The 21643-nt window shown below is 30.7% G+C and overlaps 1 protein-coding gene across 2 annotated transcripts; it reads right to left on the bottom strand.

The window, feature by feature from the left end:
* Positions 1 to 8238: 8238 nt before the first annotated feature.
* Positions 8239 to 11858, bottom strand: LOC100250973 (receptor-like protein kinase 5). 2 transcript variants are annotated; one of them, XM_010649988.3, is made up of 3 exons: positions 11219 to 11858; positions 8918 to 11101; positions 8239 to 8824 (listed from the first exon to the last, which is right to left on the bottom strand). In XM_010649988.3, exons 1-3 carry the CDS (start codon positions 11544 to 11546, stop codon positions 8388 to 8390), a joined length of 2949 nt encoding a protein of 982 aa, XP_010648290.1. In that variant the 5' UTR covers positions 11547 to 11858; the 3' UTR covers positions 8239 to 8387. The 2 variants fall into 2 exon arrangements, with proteins under 2 accessions (XP_010648290.1, XP_002278306.2); XM_002278270.5 differs by having other exon boundaries at positions 8918 to 11858.
* Positions 11859 to 21643: the final 9785 nt, after the last annotated feature.

Here is a 21643-nt window from a genome sequence, read left to right as displayed (position 1 = left end):
TTTAAAATATATTTTTATTTTTTTCTTCAATTTTTTCTTTCCCATTTTACTCAAATTTTCTAGGGAAAGTTGTGTTTATAGGCTGTTATATGAGAAATATATGGTTTTCGAAATTACCCTTTAGGTCTCCCTGTCAGCAACCATCAACCATCACTCGTGTCCATGTCATCCAGAAAACATAGGGAACAAAAAAAAAAAAAAACAATTTTTTTGGTTTTCTTGGGGGTTTTGCATGGATTTTCTCGAAAATCAAACGATGATGAACTTTCCTGGAAATCAAAAGGGGGATGGAGACCCCTAGAACAGATCCAAAAAAACACAGGGAGCAAAAAAAAGCAATTTTTTTGGTTTTCTTTGGGGGTTTTGCATGGATTTTGTTGGAAATCAAATGAGGATGAATTTTCCCAGAAATCAAATGGGGAATGGAGACCCCTAGAACAGATCCAGAAAACACAGGGAGCAAAAAAAAGCAAATTTTTTGGTTTTCCTTGGGGGTTTTGCCTGGATTTTCTCGGAAATCAAACGAGGATTAATTTTCCCGAAAATTGAATAGGGACGGCGAGAAAACACGGTGAGCAAAAAAAAGTAATTTTTTTGGTTTTCCTTGGGGGTTTTGCATGGATTTTCTCGGAAATCAAATGGGGGCGGCGCGAAAACACAGGGAGCAAAAAAAAAGTAATTTCTTTTTGTTTTCCTTGAGGGTTTTGCATGGATTTTCTCGGAAATCAAACGAGGATGAATTTTCCCCAAAATCGAATGGGGGCAATGAGAAAACATAAGGAGAAAAAAAAGAGTATTTTTTTGGTTTTCCTTGGGGGTTTTGCATGGATTTTCTCGGAAATCAAACGAGGATGAATTTTCCCGGAAATCGAATGGGGGCGGTGAGAAAACATAGGGAGCAAAAAAAAAAAAGTAATTTTTTTGGTTTTCCTTGGGGGTTTTGCATGGATTTTCTCGGAAATCAAACAAGGATGAATTTTCCCGGAAATCAAATGGGGGCGGCGAGAAAACATAGGGAGCAAAAAAAAAAAAAATCAATTTTTTTGGTTTTCCTTGGGGGTTTTGCATGGATTTTCTCGGAAATCAAACAAGGATGAATTTTCCCGAAAATCGAAAATATAAATATGAATAGTAAATAATGCATGAAACATATAATATTTTTCTCATTACTAGGTAAAACCCATATTTTAATTATATGAGTTTCCAAAATCATATATTTTCCATATAACAACCTATAACTTTCCCAATTTTCTAAGAACAAAACATGAGGTTACAAGATTAGATTTAGGAAGCATTATGGTTTTTTAGCATGAATTCATTTAAATTTTGAATAAAAATCAATATAAATATGTAAGATACTTCAAAATAATTTTTTATTATAAAATCTCTTTTCCTAACCTTCAAACTTAGTCATACTCCTCATTATCTTTGGGATTAAATTATAATATATATATTCATAATATGAATCTTGTTTTCAAATTTTTACAATTAATTTTCTAATAGTTCTGCACAAGAAATTTATATTAATTAATGTAAATCTTTACAATTATTTTTGACATTTGAAAAATAAATATTTACTTTAATACAAACATATTAGTTATAAGAAAATAAAATAAAATAAAGTTTACTTATAAAGTAATAAAACTTAAAATGTTTATGTGATACGACATAATTGGTCTCGCTTTTTGTATATGTATGAGTATTGAATGAGATGTTTATGTTAAAAAGCAAACATTCATCCGTTAGCTTACATATTAGGATTAAACAAATAACTTTAATACAACTTGGAAGGGTAATGATGAATTTTATTTGGATCATAAATTTTATTTTACATAATGATATTTGAATATATATATATATATATATATATATATATATATATATATATATATATATATATATATATATATATATATGAAATCTGATTGTTGATGTTTTTTTGATAATTTATTTGGATCATAAATTTTAAATTCACATCTTTTCTTATATTCCAATTTTTATTTATTTAAAAGACAATTTAAAATATATTTACCACATTAAAAATTAATTAAAAAAATATTTTTTATCTTTTAAAAATAATTTCTTATTTGACTCTTTTAAAATTATGATAAATTAAAATGATTATATATATATATATAGAAAAATTAGAGAGAGCGTGTTTGCCACACTCGGTTGAAGAATGTGGAAGGGGCATCCTCCTTCATCTTATCAGGAAAATGGGGCCACCAATTGCTATAGGTTGCTTTTGTAAGTCTTCTGTAGTCTGAAATATCATAAATAAATGTGGAAAATGGCCACTGACTAGTCAAAAAAAAAAAAAAAAAAGGGAGATTTGTCAAACCAATGTTTTAAAAATAGGATCGGACCGGCCGGTCCAACCAGTTCAACCATCGACCAATCACATTTCCGGTCCGGTTCGCTTTATCAAACCACTTGGCTATTGGACCGGTCATGAACCTCCTAAACCGGCGGTCGGACTAGTGACCCGATGGAACCAGACGGTTCAAAACGAACCGAAAATTAGCCCCTCATTTTGTAAGAATGGAAAGGCCCATAAAATTTAATTGATTTTTCCTCAAGGCCATAATGGCCTCATCTTATGACAAAGCCCACACACCCACCCCGACCAATTTTTTGGCTGAGTCTTGAGCCCACCAGACTTGGTTATGACTTTGCCTGAGGATGGCTTTTATAGGAGTCATTTGCATCCTTATTCCTCTCATTTTCTGATGTGGGATTGCTAACTAATATCAATGAAAAAAATATAACAAATCTCCACCAGAGGGTTTGAACCCTGGACCTCCGGTACAATAGCCTCCCTAATACACCACTCGGCTATATCCATTTTGCTATCTAATATGGCAAACAAAACAATATATTTTAGATTTTAAAATTTTTATAATATTAAATAAAAATAATATAATATTTTTAAAAATTAGTTTAAATTTTAATTTTTAATATGTTCACATTTAAATATCATACATATTTCATTTAATAAAATTTAAAATATTAATATGATTTAATTTGATAATATCAAAGATATAAAATAATATTATTGATTTTCAATTTATTCATATATATTTTAAATTTTTTATAATTATTTTTAATTTTAATAATATATAAATAAAAAATTGCATATTTATGATGTCACCGGTTCAACCGCGGTTCGACTAGTGAACCGTGAATCGGTAACTTTTCCGGTTCGATGACCGGTCCGATTTTGAAAACATTGCTTGTCATTGCCTCCACGTTCAGGAACAACATTGATTGCTCACCTAACTATTTTCACACAGGCTTTGGGAAGACTTGGGGTCATGGCATTCGGCGATACATGAATCAGAGTGTGGTTGTAATGATTTTAAAAAATATTTTTAGTTTTTTTAATACGATAAAATTTTTTAAGTGTTAAAAAAATTAAAAACACTTTTTAAAATCATTATTAAATGATGTCTTAATTTATAATTACATGACATATTTTAATTTTAGGAAAATATCAATAATTCATAAAAAAAAATTTCTTTTTAAAAAATTAAAAAATTAAAATAATATATATATATATATATATATAATAATACTCATGTGAAATTAAGAGTTTTTTTTATATGACAATATTAGATGATAAGTGAACATGTGTTAGTGTCAACTATTATGAAATGGAGTATGTTTTTAATCATACCTAAGCATTTTAATTTTTTTTTTCCTATAACTTATTATGAATAAAAAATCACATAAAATATTATTTTTTAAAAATTATTTTACAACATTTTTATAGCTTATTTAAGTGAAAATTGGATGTGTAAAGAAATTAATATGCATTAAATATAATTTTATAACCTTTAATTACCATTAATTACATAGGTAAATGATAAAAATAGCAGTAAAAAGTAAAAACATCTCAAAGAAATTTTCTTTTGCTTAACTAAAACTTTTAAAAATGTTATAATCATCTTTCCTTTTATTAATTTTTTTTGACATAGAATTTTCAAATTTGGTAATTGCTTTTGTCTCTTTTATTGTTAAATATAAAAGTTAAACGCAATTCCAAATAACCCTTATACTTTGATATGTGAGTGAGATAGAATCCTCGTTTTTAGGTTTTTTTTTTAATTTTATTTTTATTTTTAATTTTTTAAAATAAGGTTTTAAAGAAAATAATGTCATAAAATATATTATGGAAGTTTTTTCAAAAAACCTTTTTTTTTAATACATTATAAAAAAGGCTTTCTTATTTATATATTTTGATAATAAAAGTATTATTGACAAAAATAATATAAATTAAAAGTATTTTTATTAGAATCACTTATAAACAAGATATTACCGTTAACGTTAGGTAGAGATATGAAAATGGATGTGTTCATGCCTTATTTATATTGGTTCGAAAAAAAAAACCATATCAGCCGAGTGGGGTTTTTGAATTGATGTAGAAAAAAGGCATGACCACTAAGCAAATGGTTGGTGACCTAATCAACCTAACATGGAAAGAGTGATTGATGGGCCAATCTCCACTGAATACTTTGAAAAGGTGTACATGAATGAGGAGAAAGATGAAGCAACTGTTGGAAGTCATGAAAGCAAGGCCTTGTCTTACTTATTTATATACATAAAGGATTCACCCCTAAAGACATTGGTCATTAGGTCTCTTTTAGAAACAATTTATTTAAGACTCTCACTTGTTTCCTTTCATTGTACAAGATTACATTTCCAACTTTTCGAGGATGATATCTTGCTAATATATTCAATACTTTTTTTTTAAATATAAAATGTGATATTCTTTTTCTTGGATGATCTCTAATTAAACTAATTAGTCAATAAAGACAAGTATAGTATTCTTGGGAGAAAGTGAAATAAAAATCTACAAAGTAGATCCCCTCTCAAAATAATTTTCAAATTGGAGTGTTTCATATCTACATGTGTATCCATATCATAAAATCGTAGTTATTAATTATAATTTTGATTTTTTTTGGAAAATAGTTAAAATAATAGTTACTAACTATGATTTTAAATTTAAACTTAAAACTATAGTTGATGACTGTGATTTTAAAAATAAATTTAAAATTATAATAACTAACTATGATTTTATGTTAAAAAAAATCAAAATCCTAGTTACTAATTATAGTTGTGATATAAAAGAACATATAAAAAAAACATTCTCACGCCATACGGATACACACATAGCTGAAATGTACTAGCTTGGGAATTATTTTAGTTTAAAATCTATTTTATTTTATTTTATTTTCATAAATATATTATATCTGCTCAAAACTCTAGTCTTGTTCCCAAAACAAATATCATTTTTGGTATTTATGGAAGAAGGTGTCGAGTTGAATTGATACACCCATCTAGTATTCCAATTAAGGAGATTTAGGCAACTAATGTTTAGTTTTGCATAAAACCCAAGATTTATTTTTTTTAAATAAGGCAATAGCACTTTGATTCTAGTTGTTTTCTGTTTTAATTATTTCAATGATATGGTTTCCATATCTTTGTGCAGGTTTGAAGATAAAAAAAATTATCCTATTTCTTTGTGAAAGCACTAAGGACTTCTTTTAAGTTTATCTAATTAAGTTGTAGAGGAAAAACCAAAGACTCTATGAGGAGTTGTATTTTTGCATTCTTTGATAATTGATTCTGAAAAATTGATTCATCCTAACAAATACATATATATAGGATGCTAAAATTGATTTAGAGAAGTAATCACAAGTCAACACAAAATCTAGAAAAGTATTTAATATATTATTAGAAAGGATGATACACAATCATAAGGATCCAAATCTTATGTTTAAGTTCTTAAAAAATTTAGTTATCCAATATGGTATTATTTAGTAGGAGGATCATGAGTTCCAATTTTACCATATGTTTATTTGCTCAATTTATTATTTTAAGTTCTATTAATGATTTATTTACTTTCCGTATATACTTGTAGGTAAGAGAATTCTCACTATTTTCAAAGTTTTCATGATTAAGTTTGATTATTGGGAATATAGTGCTCATTTTTTTTTGAAGTAGCATTGTGCCACGATTTTCTCATCCAATGCTTTCACAAACGGCTTTCCTCCTTAAAGGTGCTACCATGCCCATTGAACAAGGTTTATATGCTGCCTTTCCTCCCTATTGGGTTCTCTTTTAGGGCCCAACTATAGAAGTACAACTTCAAGATTGTAGTCATGTCATCCTATAGGCATGAGAGGTCGTCTTCTTTTATGGTCTTGGTTTTGGGATGAGATGATTTTGTGCCTTTTCAGGTACCTTGTTTAGGAGGTGGTGTATTAAAGATATGTTAATTTTTGGTACCTCCAGTCCCTCCCAAGTCCCAACATCTTCTATGACTAGAAGAGGGTAGGACTTTGTAACGATCTCAAATAATGTGCTAATGATGGCTAGCTTTTTTTGGTTAACCCAGGTTGATGGGGCTTCATGCATGTAACTCGTTGCACTTTTCTCCCAATGTCAATTTGGTTAGCCTAGTGGCTGTGAATTGGCTAGGTTGTTTTGTAGTTGATCTATGAGGTTGTCTTGGCGTGCTGGGATATTTTCCATTTGTTGTTGATGCTTATTTTGCTGTTGTTCTAGCCGGTATTGCAATTATGAGATATGGTTTTGTATTACAAAGTCTTGTTTAAGGCGTCATACTGGAGTAAGTAGCTTGATCGAAAGTTCGTGTGGAAACTTTTGCTTTGAGCTCAAGTCATGCCATACGTTCAATCAAATAGTTCCAACTAAATGTAGCTTAAGTTGAGGACGTTGGCTTGTCTAGGTTTGACATTTTAAGTGGTTTCTTTGCTTGTCGCTAGCTTTCTTTTTGTTTGTACTTAGTTGTCTTCTATTTCACTTAAGTGTTAAACATTGATCAGGGCTTAGCTGGTGATGACCCAATTCTGCACATGATGAGGTTGGGTCTTCGAAGGATCACATGATTCCTCTTAGTATTTGATATAAGAGTGTCTATGAGTGGGTTTAGGTCTTGATCTTCCCTAGGAATGGCGAGGAAGAAAAACTCTTTATGTTTGATTCCCACTTTTGCCAAGGATATGATGTTTGTTGATGAAGTTGATGAAGTTGACACATCTTACTCATTTTTTTTTATTCACAAGCGTTGAGGATCCCAATGATCAGCTTCCATGTTGGATGATTAGGTCAAGGCGAACAATCAAATGGTGATACAAATATTTCTACCTCATTTACAGGTGTGGGGTTGATATGCCTTTGCATCAAGAGCTTTAATATAAACAAGACTAGGCTTGCTAGTAAGAGCAAAGAGTATGACCCTCTTGTACTTGCTATGACTCATTTGCTAAAGTCTCCTTGATGATAGCGGTATATACCATACTTTAGTCCATTATGATGAGGATGACCATTTTTTTACACTTCATTAGGAGAATACTTTGAGCTGTAGATTGCAAGTGGACATGTTTCCCTAGAACTCCATAATATTCAAGAATTGCTCAGCATGAAACAAAGGCTTGTGAGTTGCTATTTCGATCCATATTTGCTTGTTTTCAATTCTAAGGAACAACCAATCACAAGTGGTACTAGAAAAACCTAAAATAAAGAGATAATCGAGAGGTTTGTTGCTCATTTTCCTAAAGCTACAGAGTTACATTTTCTTGAATATTACACAAAAAAAGTGATTAAAGGAAGATTTATAAAAGGAGAAGAAAAAACTAAAAGAAAACTCCCCTAGAAGATTTTGTTGTTGATGCTCTTACAGTTGTTTTTGCTTATAGTGGAAGATGTTGGATGTTGAACAAAGATAGACTTGACATCCAATCCCTTTGGACTGATTAAACTTCACTCTTGGTCCTCCATTATAGCTTTTTGTTTAGATTTCCCACATACAATGCCAATGAAGAATCCAAAATTCTTCAAGGAAAATATTGGAGATTTCATTCTACTATTTTCCGGGTATAGAAATGCATTTTCTACATTTTCTACAGCTTTCTTTTAGAGGCCGAGAGAGAGAGTCATTTGAGGAGGAAGAGGCTCCCTTTTTATAACCACTTTTCCTTGTGAAGGATCATGAAGGAGTGGCTTTTTGCAGCATATTAGGAGGCCTGGTTGAATTTTGGGCACATGAGGAGACGGGTAGTTGGATTCGTTTTTCTAGGCATAGGTCAATCAGTCAGGTCATCCCATAGGTCCGAGAGGTCGTCTTCTTTTATGGTCCTAGTTTTGGGATGAGGTGATTTTGTGCATTTCCAATTACCTTATTTGGGAGGTGGTGTATTAAAGATATGCAGATACTTGGTACCTCCAACAACATTTTTAACCTTTTTAACACTTGCAAATTTTTATTTTTTAAGTATTATAAAAAGGCTAAACACACTTCCTAGGATCACTACCACCTTTAATTTACAAGATTTCTTACACTTATTTACAAGTTGTAAATTTCAAATGAAGTTATCGTCATCCTCATTGTCTGATTCCTTCTCGCTATGCTTGTAAGTAGCGGGGTAAGTGCCATTTTGAAGCAGGGGTGCAGCTTCATGGTCCTTTTTCTTTCTTCCATGGCCCTCCTGAGGACTGCACTGTCGAAGAATTTCCAAAACCTCCTTCATTGTGGGCCTAGTGGATGGTGATCTGGTAGTGCACATGAGGCCTAGACTGAAGAGAGTGGTCACTTGTGCTCTTTCACATTGTTCCTTGATCTCCTCATCCATCACTTCCTCAATGGTTTTTTCTTCTTTGAATTGATCCCATGCCCATTCTACAAGGCACATGTGCTCGTCCCTGCTGTTGGGTTCTCTCCCCGTCACTAGCTCAAGCAGGACTACTCCAAAGCTATATACATCGATCTTCTCGTTCACCTTTGTTGTATAAGCATACTCTATCATCCAAGTATACAAGAATTGTATGATAAAAGTTATCGATAAATTATGGAAATGAAATCATGTGGAAAGGAGGACCTTGATGGTCTTACCAGGGGCAATATATCCGTAAGAGCCTGCAACTCCTGACATGGTGTCGGCCTCTCCTTGCTTGACCAACATCTTGGCCAATCCAAAATCCGCAATTTTCGCGTTGAACTCGGCATCTAGCAAGATGTTGCTGGACTTCACATCTCGATGTATGATCGGGGCAGAGCAGTTTTCATGCATGTGGCATAGGCCTTTTGCAGCTCCGATAGCAATCTGCAACCTTGTTGGCCAATCCAAGACAAAGTTATGGACTGAACTTGTCATGGACGTTGTTCTCTGCTTCTTCCCATGAAGCCATCTATCCAAACTCTGCTTCTCCATGTACTCATAAACAAGAAGGCTTGAGCTTTCATTCGATATGCAACACAACAACTTCACTATATTGGAATGGCGTATGGTGCCCAATATCTCGACTTCTGCTATGAATTGTTTCTGAAACTTGTGATCCAATCTCCTGTTATTACAAATCTTTTTAACCGCCAGGAGTTCACCAGAACGGTTATTAGCAATTCGGTATACTTCCCCTGACCCACCGCGTCCGATCAAATTATTTTCTGTCAAATTGGTCAATATGTACTGTTCATTGAAATCTAGTGTTTGGAATTGAGTAACCTTCCAAGGTGTATGGTCTCGACTGTGATTCTTCCTATTATCATCTCGAATCATGAGCAGGGTGAACAAAACAATAGCTAGGAAACCAGATACAACGAAAATTAGGATCATAACGAGATATTTGGTTGACAATTTGTCAGAGTCAACGACTTTGGCATCACATCTAGGGAGTTTCAGAGTGCCAACATTGACACACAGCTTGGGATCATTCAAGAAACTGTGTTCATATCCTCCATATTGAAACTCAATGGGGACCATCCCAGAGAGTTGGTTGAATGATAGATCGAGGATATTAAGCGTCAAATGACCAAGTTCAGGAGGAATTTGACCCGAGAACTGGTTTTCTGACAAGTCAAGGTAATTGAGGTTAGGTAAAGAACCTAATGCCTTGGGAATTGGGCCAGAAAGTTTGTTTCTTGAGAGATTCAAATTATTGAGCGACTTCCATGAGATGATCTCAGATGGAAGCTCACCCGAGAATTGATTCCCATCAAGCAACAAAACAGAGATGTTTCGAAGACTGGTTAATTCCATTGGAATTTTTCCTGACAACATATTGTTGCTGGCATTGAGCACAGCTATGTTCATCCAAGAAGAGATTTCAGCAGGAATTGGACCAGAAAACTTGTTGTTACTAATCTCCACTCTAGACAAATTCCTTGCCAATTTACTTGGAAGTGTCCCCGAGAATGAATTTCCAGCTAACATCACCCATATCATGTCCGGGGATGTCCAGATGCCAGAAGGAATCTCACCTGAAAAGCGATTGTTGGAAAGCTGAATGGTGAGCAAACTTCTGCAATTCCCGAGAGACTTGGGCACTTCCCCGCTGAGATTGTTGTTGGAAGCAACCACTCCAAGCAAAACCCCCCTAGCGCATAAATGTTGAGGTAATTCCCCGCTTAGTTTATTCTCGGAAACCTCAAAACGTTTGAGCTCTGAATGAAGGCCAAATGCTGGAGGCAAAACTCCACTCAATTGATTGCTAAAAACTTTGAAAGTTTCTAGTGTAGGAATGAGGCTTATATTTACTGGTATCTCTCCTGACAACTGATTCCAGAAAAGATTCAAACCGGTCAAATTTTGTAGCTTCCCAAAACCCTCTGGTATTGGCCCCGTCAAATGGTTCTTGGAAAGATCAATTTCTTTCAAGTTGAGAGCTTCTATGGATGAAGGAATGCGGCCGGACAATCTATTATTGAATAAATACAAATTGGTTAAATTCTTCAACATAAGCATGACTCCAGGGATCGTACCTTCTAATTTGTTGAGTGAGAGATCCAAGTGTTCTAGACTCGACAGATGGTTGAAGCTCTTCGGTATTTCGCCAATCAAATTCGCCTGCGTCATCCACAGATATTTCAGCTTTTTCAATGCGCCAAACTCTTTTGGAAGGGCTGAAGGCCGGAATTTGTCATTATAGGCCATGGCCAAATGTTCAAGATTCGCCAAATTACCTATCTCCGTTGGCCAGGTGCCGTTGAACTCATTTTGAACCAGAAACAAGTAGAACAGTTCCCGTAGCCTCCCAATTGCTGCGGGAATATCTCCAGAGAAGTTGTTTGCGGTGAGGTCTAGGTACCGGAGATGTGAAAGTCGATCAATATCAGCTGGAATTGGACCTACGAAGGAGTTTTGCAACAAGAGCAGATACTCAAGCTTGGAACAATTGAGAATATCCGGGAACTCACCGACAATGTAATTGTTGGAGAGGTCAAGTACGATGAGGTTCTTGAGGTCACAAATTGTGGCTGGAATTTTCTCTCTGATGGTCTTATTGTGGAGTGAAATTGCAGTGACGGTATTGTCGGTGCATGTAATTTCCGGCCAATCACAAGGCAAGGATGAGGAATTCCACGATTGGAGTGACGGTGGATTGCCCAATTGTTGTTTAACGTCTAGTAGGATTGATCGTTCATCGTCCAAATTTTGAGAAATTACCTGAAATATGGAGAGGATGAGGAGGAAGAACAGGGTGGGGAATGGAGTTGTGGCAAATAATAAGGGTAGTTTCGGCATTTTGTGACGTTGAGTTTGTTACCGACTTCTATGTGAGAAGGGAGGAAGATGGTCGGGAAATGGAATTGTGGCAAATAAAAAGGGTAGTTTCGGCATTTTGTGACGTTGAGTTCGTTACCGGATTCTCTGTGAGGAGGTAGGAAGATGGCCGGGCAAAAGTTGGGAGGAAGAATGCTGGGAATGTGGTGGAAACCAACGGTTCAATTTCAAAATCTGGGGCGCTGACAGAATTTATTATACTGAATTTTACAAACTGACCTGCTTGTTGGAATTAATTGCGAAGGAGCCACGACCAATGAACTCAGTGTTTTGTGCTACTCACACGGATTTGTGCTACTTGTATAACCACTGATCAAAAGGTTTGGAATAAACCTTGCACACCACAAAAGCAAGCTGACCAATGGGGCGTGGGCGCCGGGGTGCCACTCAACACGCTGCTGGTTGGTCCACTAGAGAATTCATTTCCACAATTATGATTCGATTGACAATGGCAATGTGACCTCAGCATATTCTTTTTATATCTTTTCTCTCATTTTCCACGTCACTTTTACTTTTAAGTCCGCGCTCCTTCAACTGTCGTGTCCAACGTTGCAGTGCCGGAAAATCTATTGCAACTAACCACAGGAAGAAGGAAAATTCTAGGCCATCCAGCATGTAACACACGGAGTTGTTCAGTACCAACAGTGCAAGGTTAAGTTTAGATGATTTCACGGTGATACAAAATGTATGTTATTAAAGTATCAATAATTGGAATGTAAGATCAACATATAAAATAAATCGTGAGACGAACAAAAAACTAATATAATTTTATTGATTTTATTTTTGGGCACTAAAAAAAAAGATTTTTAAAAGGTGTTTGATAAATTAATCAATATAATGGATTAATAACTTAATTTGAGTTATTAAATATTAAAACTAATTCTTAAATATTAAATTAAAATAATAAATTTATTTTGAATGTTAAATCATTTCTATCTTATTTACTCACACATGTAATACTAATTTATATAATATGCATGACTTATATCCATGACTCATTTTCTTTAAGCTAAATATTTAGTAATTATTGTAATTATTTTATATATTTGGAAACGTGTAACAAATAAATTTATTACTTAAAATTAAGAAAAATAAATATGTAAATTTGATAATTTCAAAATATTAACTCAATTTTACCAAACAAAGTAAAAATCTAATAAAAATGATTTGACATTAAGAATAAATTAACTATTTTGACTTAACACTTAAAATTATTTTTATTTTAAATTCTGATATTAAATTATTTTATCAAAATTTTAATTTATTTAATAATTTAAATCAAGTTATGAAGTCACTTTAAAACATTAAATTGATTTACCAAAAACCTCATGCGCATACAATATAACATATATAATAATTTTATTAGTTGTTATTTATTGATATTATACATTATATATTATATGCTACTATATGTTATTATATCATATTTGTTCCTTGTTTTATTTTATTATTTTGTATTTGATTATATTTTTATTTTAAAATAATGTACAAAATTATTGACTATAATTTTATAATTAATTCTAAAGATAATATTTCTATTTTTATGTTAGATTGAAAAACATTGCCATAAAAAAAAAAATTAAAAGCACCAAATTATTATTTTCATTTTTGACCTTTTTTGAACTCAATTTTTCAAGAATGAAAATTAAGAATAATATCTAAACATGTGTTTTAAACTTGATTTTTATTTTCTTTATAAATAAAAACAGAAAACAGAATAAACAAATAAGTAAAAAAGAAAAAAGAAAAATGAGTCATTAAGGATTTGTTTGGTTAGTGTTTTCAAAAACTGTTTTTTTTTTAGAACAAAAAACACAAAAATCATGTTTGATAAGAGAGTGTTTTTTTGTTCTCAATTTTCTAAAACTTGGTTTTAAAATGATGTTTTTTGTGTTGTGAAGTTAAAAAAGAAAAAGAAAAATTGTTATATCTTTTTTTTTTTTATACTGCCAAGGAAAATGGGAAAAATTAGAAAATTGAAAATTCGGTTTAACAAAAATTCAACTTAATCGACAATTTTTATTTTTATTTATTTTTTCTTTATTTCCATTTCAATATTTTTCGGATATTTTGGGATTTTATCCTAATATGTTTTTTTTAATGCATTTCAAAGCTGAAACTTCCATAAATTCTAGGATTTCTCAAAAACCAAACAAAAACATAAACAATAACATAAAAGATGAAATCGTAACCAAGAATCTTTACAACAATCATAGATCTAGATTTTGACTTTTGACTTTATTGAGTTGATATTTGAGGAGAGAAATAATTCAATTTCACTGAATAAAAGTTTGAGTCTTGGAAGAGAAACAAAGAGAATATGAGGAGAAGGAGAGAAAAGAGAACAAGGATTCCAAGTAAAAATTAATAAATTTTTATAAATAAATTAGTTTGATTTACTTTAAAAAAAATTATCTTTTATATAATTCTTAAATATAAAATAAAATTTAATTTAAAATAAAATTATAAATATTTTTAAATAAAAAATTATCATAAATATATTATTAGTAGAAAAGATAGATCATCAATTTCCAAGTATAATGCATTATTATTTGATATCATAAATTTTATCTTCATAAAATCTAATTATTGATATTTATCGATTTATGATATTTTGATAAAATGGTTTATCAATTATTGAAATCAAACATATTTAGACATGTTTACAAAGTAATAATTTGTTTAAAAAAATTAAAATTGATGTAAAAAATGTTCAAAATGGAACATTTTTATTTTTATGAAGAAAAATTATTTATATATTTACAACATCAATTAGTTAAATAAAATACTCGACTTTAAAAAACAAAACCAACAATAATATTTTCCAAACAAGTTTTTTTGTTTTATTTGTTATTAAAAATTATTTTTATTAATTGAACTAAACATGTTTTTTTATTCTTTTTATTTTCGAGAATAAAAATTATTTTTTAGAATTTAGTTTTCAAATATAATTTTATTTCTGAAAACACTAAAAACTGTTTCCAAAAATGTATTTGAAAACACCAACAAACAGGCCCTAAGCGTGTTTGGCATGCTCACGTGGAAGTAGCAGCTTGCGTCAAGAAAACGGGGGAAGGTTGCTTTCACAAGTCTTCATATAGTCCAAACAATTAATAAATGAATGTGAAAGGGCATTGAATTGAATAGTCAGAAAGGAGACGTGTCCTTATTCCCATGCTATATGCACTATACACGCACCACCTCAAGAAGCAATGATGAAATGTCCCTGCTGTTGGATTTTATCAGAATATCAATAAAAATATTTATATTCATGTAAATTTTTATACAAATAAAAAATGATCAAAAACACGAAAATTTTAAATGAAGCTTTGGTATATGATAAAAATATTAAAATGTGAAAAAAAAAATTGTAAGAAGAAAAAGTATAAAGATATACACAAACAAAAAAAAAGTTCAAACTTAATCGATGATAAAAGAATATATTAAATATGAAAGTTTTTGTAATATCTAATCATGATTAATCATATATTTAAATAATAACAATAAGAGAAAATGAATAAAGATTTGAATTAGAAGAGCCTGTGTTAAAGGTAAAACATCATTTTTATAATTGGCTGGATGGAACTCTTGATCATAATTCTTGCATTTTCGTACATGATTCATTTATATTAGATGATGTAAGAGTAAATTTTAACAAATTAATATCATGATTATTTTTATTTTTAATAAAAATATATATTTAAAACATAAAATATATATTTAACAAATAGTAATTATTTCTATTTCTATTTATATTTCTTAGCCTTGGTAGGTGAAATGTGAAAACGGTTTTGTTCACTTCTTTCTATCGGCTAAAAGCTATTAACAAAAGGGGAGTGTTTGAGTTGGTGTAGAAAATGGGTGTCACATCTTAGTAAATGGTTGGTGATGGAATCATCTTCACGCAATCAAATCATGGAATGGGAAAAAAGTGATCAACCCCATTCGATTTATTTTGGTAAAGATGATAGAAAATATGAAATTCGTGAAATTATATTTACTTTAATGTTAGAAAAAGTTTGGGTATTAAATGTACATCTGTTTTTATCATTGAAAATATATAATAAAATTTATATTGAATGAAAATAAAAATATATGGGGTTAAAGCATAAATAGATAAGATAAATATAGATGAATGAAATGAAATTAGATTTATATATAAAGCAATAAAACATAAAATGTTTATAAGATACCACAAAAAATTTACACGAATATAAGTATTTTTATTGATATTTTCATAAAATCCAACATAAGTAACATTACATCATTACTTTTAAGAGTTGTTGCGTATATTTTGGTTCGAATTGTATGAGCACAATAACACGATCCTTATTGTTAAAATCAAACCTTCATCCATTAACTTATATATTCCCTCATTTTTAGAAATCCAACGTATAGCTTTAGCAAATATAGCTTGAAATTGTGAGAGTGAATTTTAAAAATTGGAGAGCACTCAAACTATTGAAGTTATTTGTATTGTTTTATGGATAACATGAAATAAATATAAAAATAATACTACTTTGTTTCACACAAAGCAAGAACTATATTTTAAAAAAAATTATTTTCACTTATGTTAGTCAAGTATGTCTTATAAAATGTTTGAGTTCCTTATTCTCTATTTTAACTTGCACTTAGTTTTATCTTTTTAGTTCATTGTTTTGAAGCTCTAACAATTGAATGCTAAAAAATAAAAGTAAAAAAAAAAAAGTGTTTTTTTTTCACTTATTTTAATTTTTTAATAGCTAGTGTTGGTCACCGCTATGATTTGGTCAAAAGTAGAATAATCAGAATTTACATCTAACTTAGCTTTAATAAAGTTGAATTATTTAAAGAAAAATATCATAAATAAAGAAAAGTAAGTTCCTTTTATAATCTTGTAATAAGATTATCTTATTTTTTGGTTAAGGTGGGGTAAAAGAATAAAAAAAGGCTAATAATATCTCCCCTATTAGGAGACAATAGATGGTGGTGGTCAGGGATCTATCCTCTTCAAGTTCAAATTCGAGTGTCTTGACTCCTGAGGATAGGTCTTTTATGGGGGATGAGTGAAGCCAACTTCACTTTCAAGATATAGTTCATCATTATTGAGAGTGGAGTAAGTGGATTAGGGGAAACTCATGAAGTGATGGAAATGGAATAGACCATAATATATCTATATATATCCCCATAACATACATAATTTGAGAACATATTCGGGTAGAGTATTACATATCAAACAAAAATTCTAAATGGTTGAATATATGTAATGAAATTTATGTTGTAAGTCCAACATGCAAACGAATGAAATTAAGATAAAATGACACACATAATAATACTTAAAAAAACATATGTGAAATCATCTTGTTACTGTTTAAATTAGATAATATAAAATAAAAAAAAAAGGTAGTTTATAGAAATAATTTGAGATGGATAATAGTTGAAAAAATATTTTAAAATTTATAATAATTTATAAAATATCTATCAAAAAGATAATTTTAAAATAGATATACCATATTGAATTTTTTTTTTTTTAGAAATTAAGAATATGGAAAAATTAGAGAGAGCGTGGTTGATACGCTCGGTTAAAGAATGTGGAAGTAGCATCCTCCTTTATCTTCAGATTCCATGAAGCTTATCAAACCAATTGCTTTTGGAAGTCTTCGTGTAATCCGAAATATCATAAATAAATGTGGAACATGCCCATTGACTAGAAAAGAAATGGGAGACTTCTGACTTGTCATTGCGTCCACACTATAGACGAATTAGTCTACAATCATGGGACACGTTTGGATTTCATGGGAATATGGATAATGCATACAATTTTTTTTTTTTTTTAAATAGAAAGATTAAAATAATTTTAAATATATAATAATAATAATATTCATGTTAAATTGAGTGTTTTTTAATATAACAATATTAGATGATAAAATAACATGTGTTGGTGTCAAATATGAAATGGAGTCGTTTTAATAATACCTAAGCATTTTAAGTTTTTTCTGTAACTAATTATGAATAAAAAATCACACATGAAAATGTTATTTAAAAAAAATTATTTTACAACATTTTTATAGCACATCCACTTGAAAATTGGATGTGAAAAGAAATTAATATGCATTAAATATTTTTTTTATCATTTAATCACCATTAATAACATAGGTAAATGATAAAAATAGTAGTAAAAACAACTCAAGGAATAAAAACCTTTGTTAGTCATTTGAAAAGAACTTTTGATTATAAGCTCCATATGATTTCTTTGTGTTATTGAAAAGTAATGACAACTAGCTTTATTATAATTATCTTTCTCTTTAATAAAAATATTTTTGACATATAATTTTCAAAGATAGTGGTTACTTCTACAATTTTTTCTTGATAAATATAAAAGTTCAACCCATTTTCAAACTATTCTTAGAATTGATTTGGTAGTAATTTTGGCATTTTTTTAATAATAAAAATTAGGTTTTAAAGACAATAATTTGTGATATAATATATTGATGGATGTTTCTTTTAAAAACCATTTTTTTTCTAATATATTATAAAAAAGGTTTTTTTATTTGTATATTCAAATATTAAATGATTACCACTAAAAGTATTTTTTTTTTTATAATAAAAGTGTTACTGATAAAAAATAATATAAATTAAAAGTGCGTTTGATAGTATTTTTGTTTGATGTGTTTTTGATTAAAGTATTTTTTTAAAAAGTATTTTTACTAGAATCACTTCAAAATTTAGATATTATGGGTGGAGATATGCTAGAGATATGAAAATGGTTAACGTTAGGTAGAGGAACATGAGAATGGATGTGTTAATGCCTTATTTATATTGGTTTTAAAAAATAAAAACATATTGGCCAAGTGGGGTTTTTGAGTTGGTGTAGAAAAAAGATATGACGCTTAGCAAATGGTTGGTGACCTAATCATCCTAACATAATCAAACTATGCATTATGGAAAAGGTGATCGATTCCATTGGAATCGGGCCAATCTCCACTGATACTTTCAAAAGGGCTATTTAATGTGGAGAAAGACGAAGTAAGGGTTGGAAGTCATGAAGCCACATTTAATTTATTCATAGAAAACAAAATCTTGTCCCTAAACTTCCATATTCCCTCGCTTTCAATTCTTATTTATATACATGAAGGATACACCCCTAAAGACATTGGTCATTAGGTCTCTTTTGGAAACAATTTATTTAAGACTCTCCCTTGTTTCCTTTCCTTGCACAAGATTACATTTCCAACTTTTCGAGGATGATATCTTTCTAATATATTCAATACTTTTTTTTTTTTTAATATAAAATGTGATATTCTTTTGCTTGGATGATCTCTAATGAAACTAATCAGTCAATAAAGACAAGATTAGTATTCTTGGGAGAAAGTGAAATAAATGAAAAACAAAGACCAAATGGATGTCTATCTTACTTAAAGAAAGATGGATGGAAGGATGCAGGAATCTGTGGTTTTGGGTTGTTGAGAATTTGGGTGTGTTAGTCAGATTTCCACAGCAGTGATCAAGTGGGCAGTACCCCACAAATGGAGAGAAGGATATTGATGGTCAAGTCTCACAACAGGATCCATTCCACACGGAATCTAATCTTGTACCTGGAGTTTATGGAGGAAAACTGGCATTGGAATAATGCACAGCTAAGGGAATGGACAACATTGATCGAGATTGAAACTAAAGTTTAAACAAGCATCTCATACCACTCTTTCATTTCATCTCAAGAATTCTACAAGTAGTCATGAGGATTCTGGTGGAAAAGTGATAAAATGGAATTGATCTTCTATTAGGGTAAAGAAAAATTAGAGAAGTGTATAATTGAATTTAGTTCTAAACAAGTTTGTTTTTTGAGGTTTGAGGAAAAATAATTTATTTTTTTTAAAATAAAAATCTACAAAGTAGATCCCCTCTCAAAATAATTTTCAAATTGGAGTGTTTCATATCATAAAATCGTAGTTATTAATTATAATTTTGATTTTTTTTGGAAAATGGTTAAAATAATAGTTACTAACTATGATTTTAAATTTAAACTTAAAACTATAGTTGATGACTGTGATTTTAAAAATAAATTTAAAATTATAATATCTATCTATGATTTTATGTTAAAAAAATCAAAATCCTAGTTACTAATTATAGTTGTGATATAAAAGAACATATAAAAAAAAAAAACATTCTCACGCCATACGGATACGCACATAGTTGAAATGTACTAGCTTGGGAATTATTTTAGTTGAAAATCCATTTTATTATCTTTTTTTCATAAATGTATTATATCTGCTCAAAACTCTAGTCTTGTTCCCAAAACAAATATCATTTTTGGTATTTATGGAAGAAGGTGTCAAGTTGAATTGATACACCCATCTAGTATTCCAATTAAGGAGATTTAGGCAACTAATGTTTAGTTTTGCATAAAGCCCAAGATTTTTTTTTTTAAAAAAAATAAGGCAATAGCACTTTGATTCCAGTTGTTTTCCGTTTTAATTATTTCAATGATATGGTTTCCATATCTTTGTGCAGGTTTGAAGATAAAAAAAATTATCCTATTTCCTTGTGAAAGCACTAAGGACTTCTTTTAAGTCGTAGAGGAAAAACAAGAGACTCTATGAGGAGTTATATTTTTGCATTCTTTGATAATTGATTCTGAAAAATTGATCCATCCTAACAAATACATATATATAGGATGCTGAAAAATTGATTTAGAGAAGTAATCACAAGTCAACACAAAATCTAGAAAAGTATTTAATATATTATTAGAAAGCATGATACACGATCATAAAGATCCAAATCTTATGTTTAAGTTCTTAAAAAATTTAGTTATCCAATATGGTATTATTTAGTAGGAGGATCATGAGTTCCAATTTTACCATATGTTTATTTGCTCAATTTATTATTTTAAGTTCTATTAATGATTTATTTACCTTCCGTCTATTTGTCTTTATACTTGTAGGTAAGAGAATTCTCACTATTTTCAAAGTTTTCATGATTAAGTTTGATTATTAGGAATATAGTGCTCATTTTTTTGAAGTAGCATTGTGCCATGATCTTCTCATCCAATGCTTTCACAAACGACTTTCTTCCTCAAAGGTGCTACCATGCCCATTGGACAAGGTTTATATGCTGCCCTTCCTCCCTACCGGGTTCTCTTTTAGGGCCCAACTATAGAAGTACAACTTCAAGATTGTAGTCATGTCATCCTACAAGTCTGAGAGGTCATCTTCTTTTATGGTCTTGGTTTTAGGATGAGATGATTTTGTGTCTTTTCATGTACCTTGTTTGGGAGGTGGTGTATTAAAGATATGTTAATTTTTGGTACCTCTAGTCCCTCCCAAGTCCTGACATCTTCTATGACTAGAAGAGGGTAGGACTTTGTAACGATCTCGGATAGTGTGCTAATGATGGCTAGTTTTTTTTGGTTTAACCCAGGTTGATGGGGCTTCATGCATGCAACTCGTTGCACTTTCCTCCCAACGTCAATTTGGTTAGCCTAGTGGCCGTGAATTGGCTAGGCTGTTTTGTAGTTGATCTATGAGGTCATTTTGGCGTGCCGGGATATTTTCCATTTGTTGTTGATGCTTATTTTGTTGTTGTTTTAGCTGGTGTTGCAATTGTGAGATATGGTTTTGTATTACAAAGTCTTGTTTGAGGTGTCATATTGGAGTAAGTAGCTCAATCGAATGTTCGTGTGGAAACCTTTGCTTTGAGTTCAAGTCATGCCATAAGTTCAATCAAATAGTTCCAACTAGATGTAGCTCAAGTTGAGGACGTTGGCTTGTCTAGTTTTGACATTTTAAGTGGTTTCTTTGCTTGTCGCTAGCTTTCTTTTCGTTTGTATTTAGTTGTCTTTTGTTTCACTTAAGTGTTAAGCATTGATCAGGGCTTAGTTGGTGATGACCCAATTCTGCATGTGATGAGGTTGGGTCTTCGAAGGATCACATGATTCCTCTTAGTATTTGATATAAGAGTGTCTATGAGTGGGTTTAGGTCTTGATCTTCCCTAGGAATGGCGAGAAAGAAAAAATCTTTGTGTTTGATTCCCACTTTTGCCAAGGATATGATGTTTGTTGATGAGGTTGACACGTCTTACT

This window comes from Vitis vinifera, chromosome 4, assembly GCF_030704535.1.
Source record: "Vitis vinifera cultivar Pinot Noir 40024 chromosome 4, ASM3070453v1".
In the NCBI taxonomy this organism is placed as follows: domain Eukaryota; kingdom Viridiplantae; phylum Streptophyta; class Magnoliopsida; order Vitales; family Vitaceae; genus Vitis; species Vitis vinifera.
The sequence above is the reverse complement of the archived record's forward strand: the minus strand, read 5'-3'. Positions and strand labels throughout refer to the sequence as shown.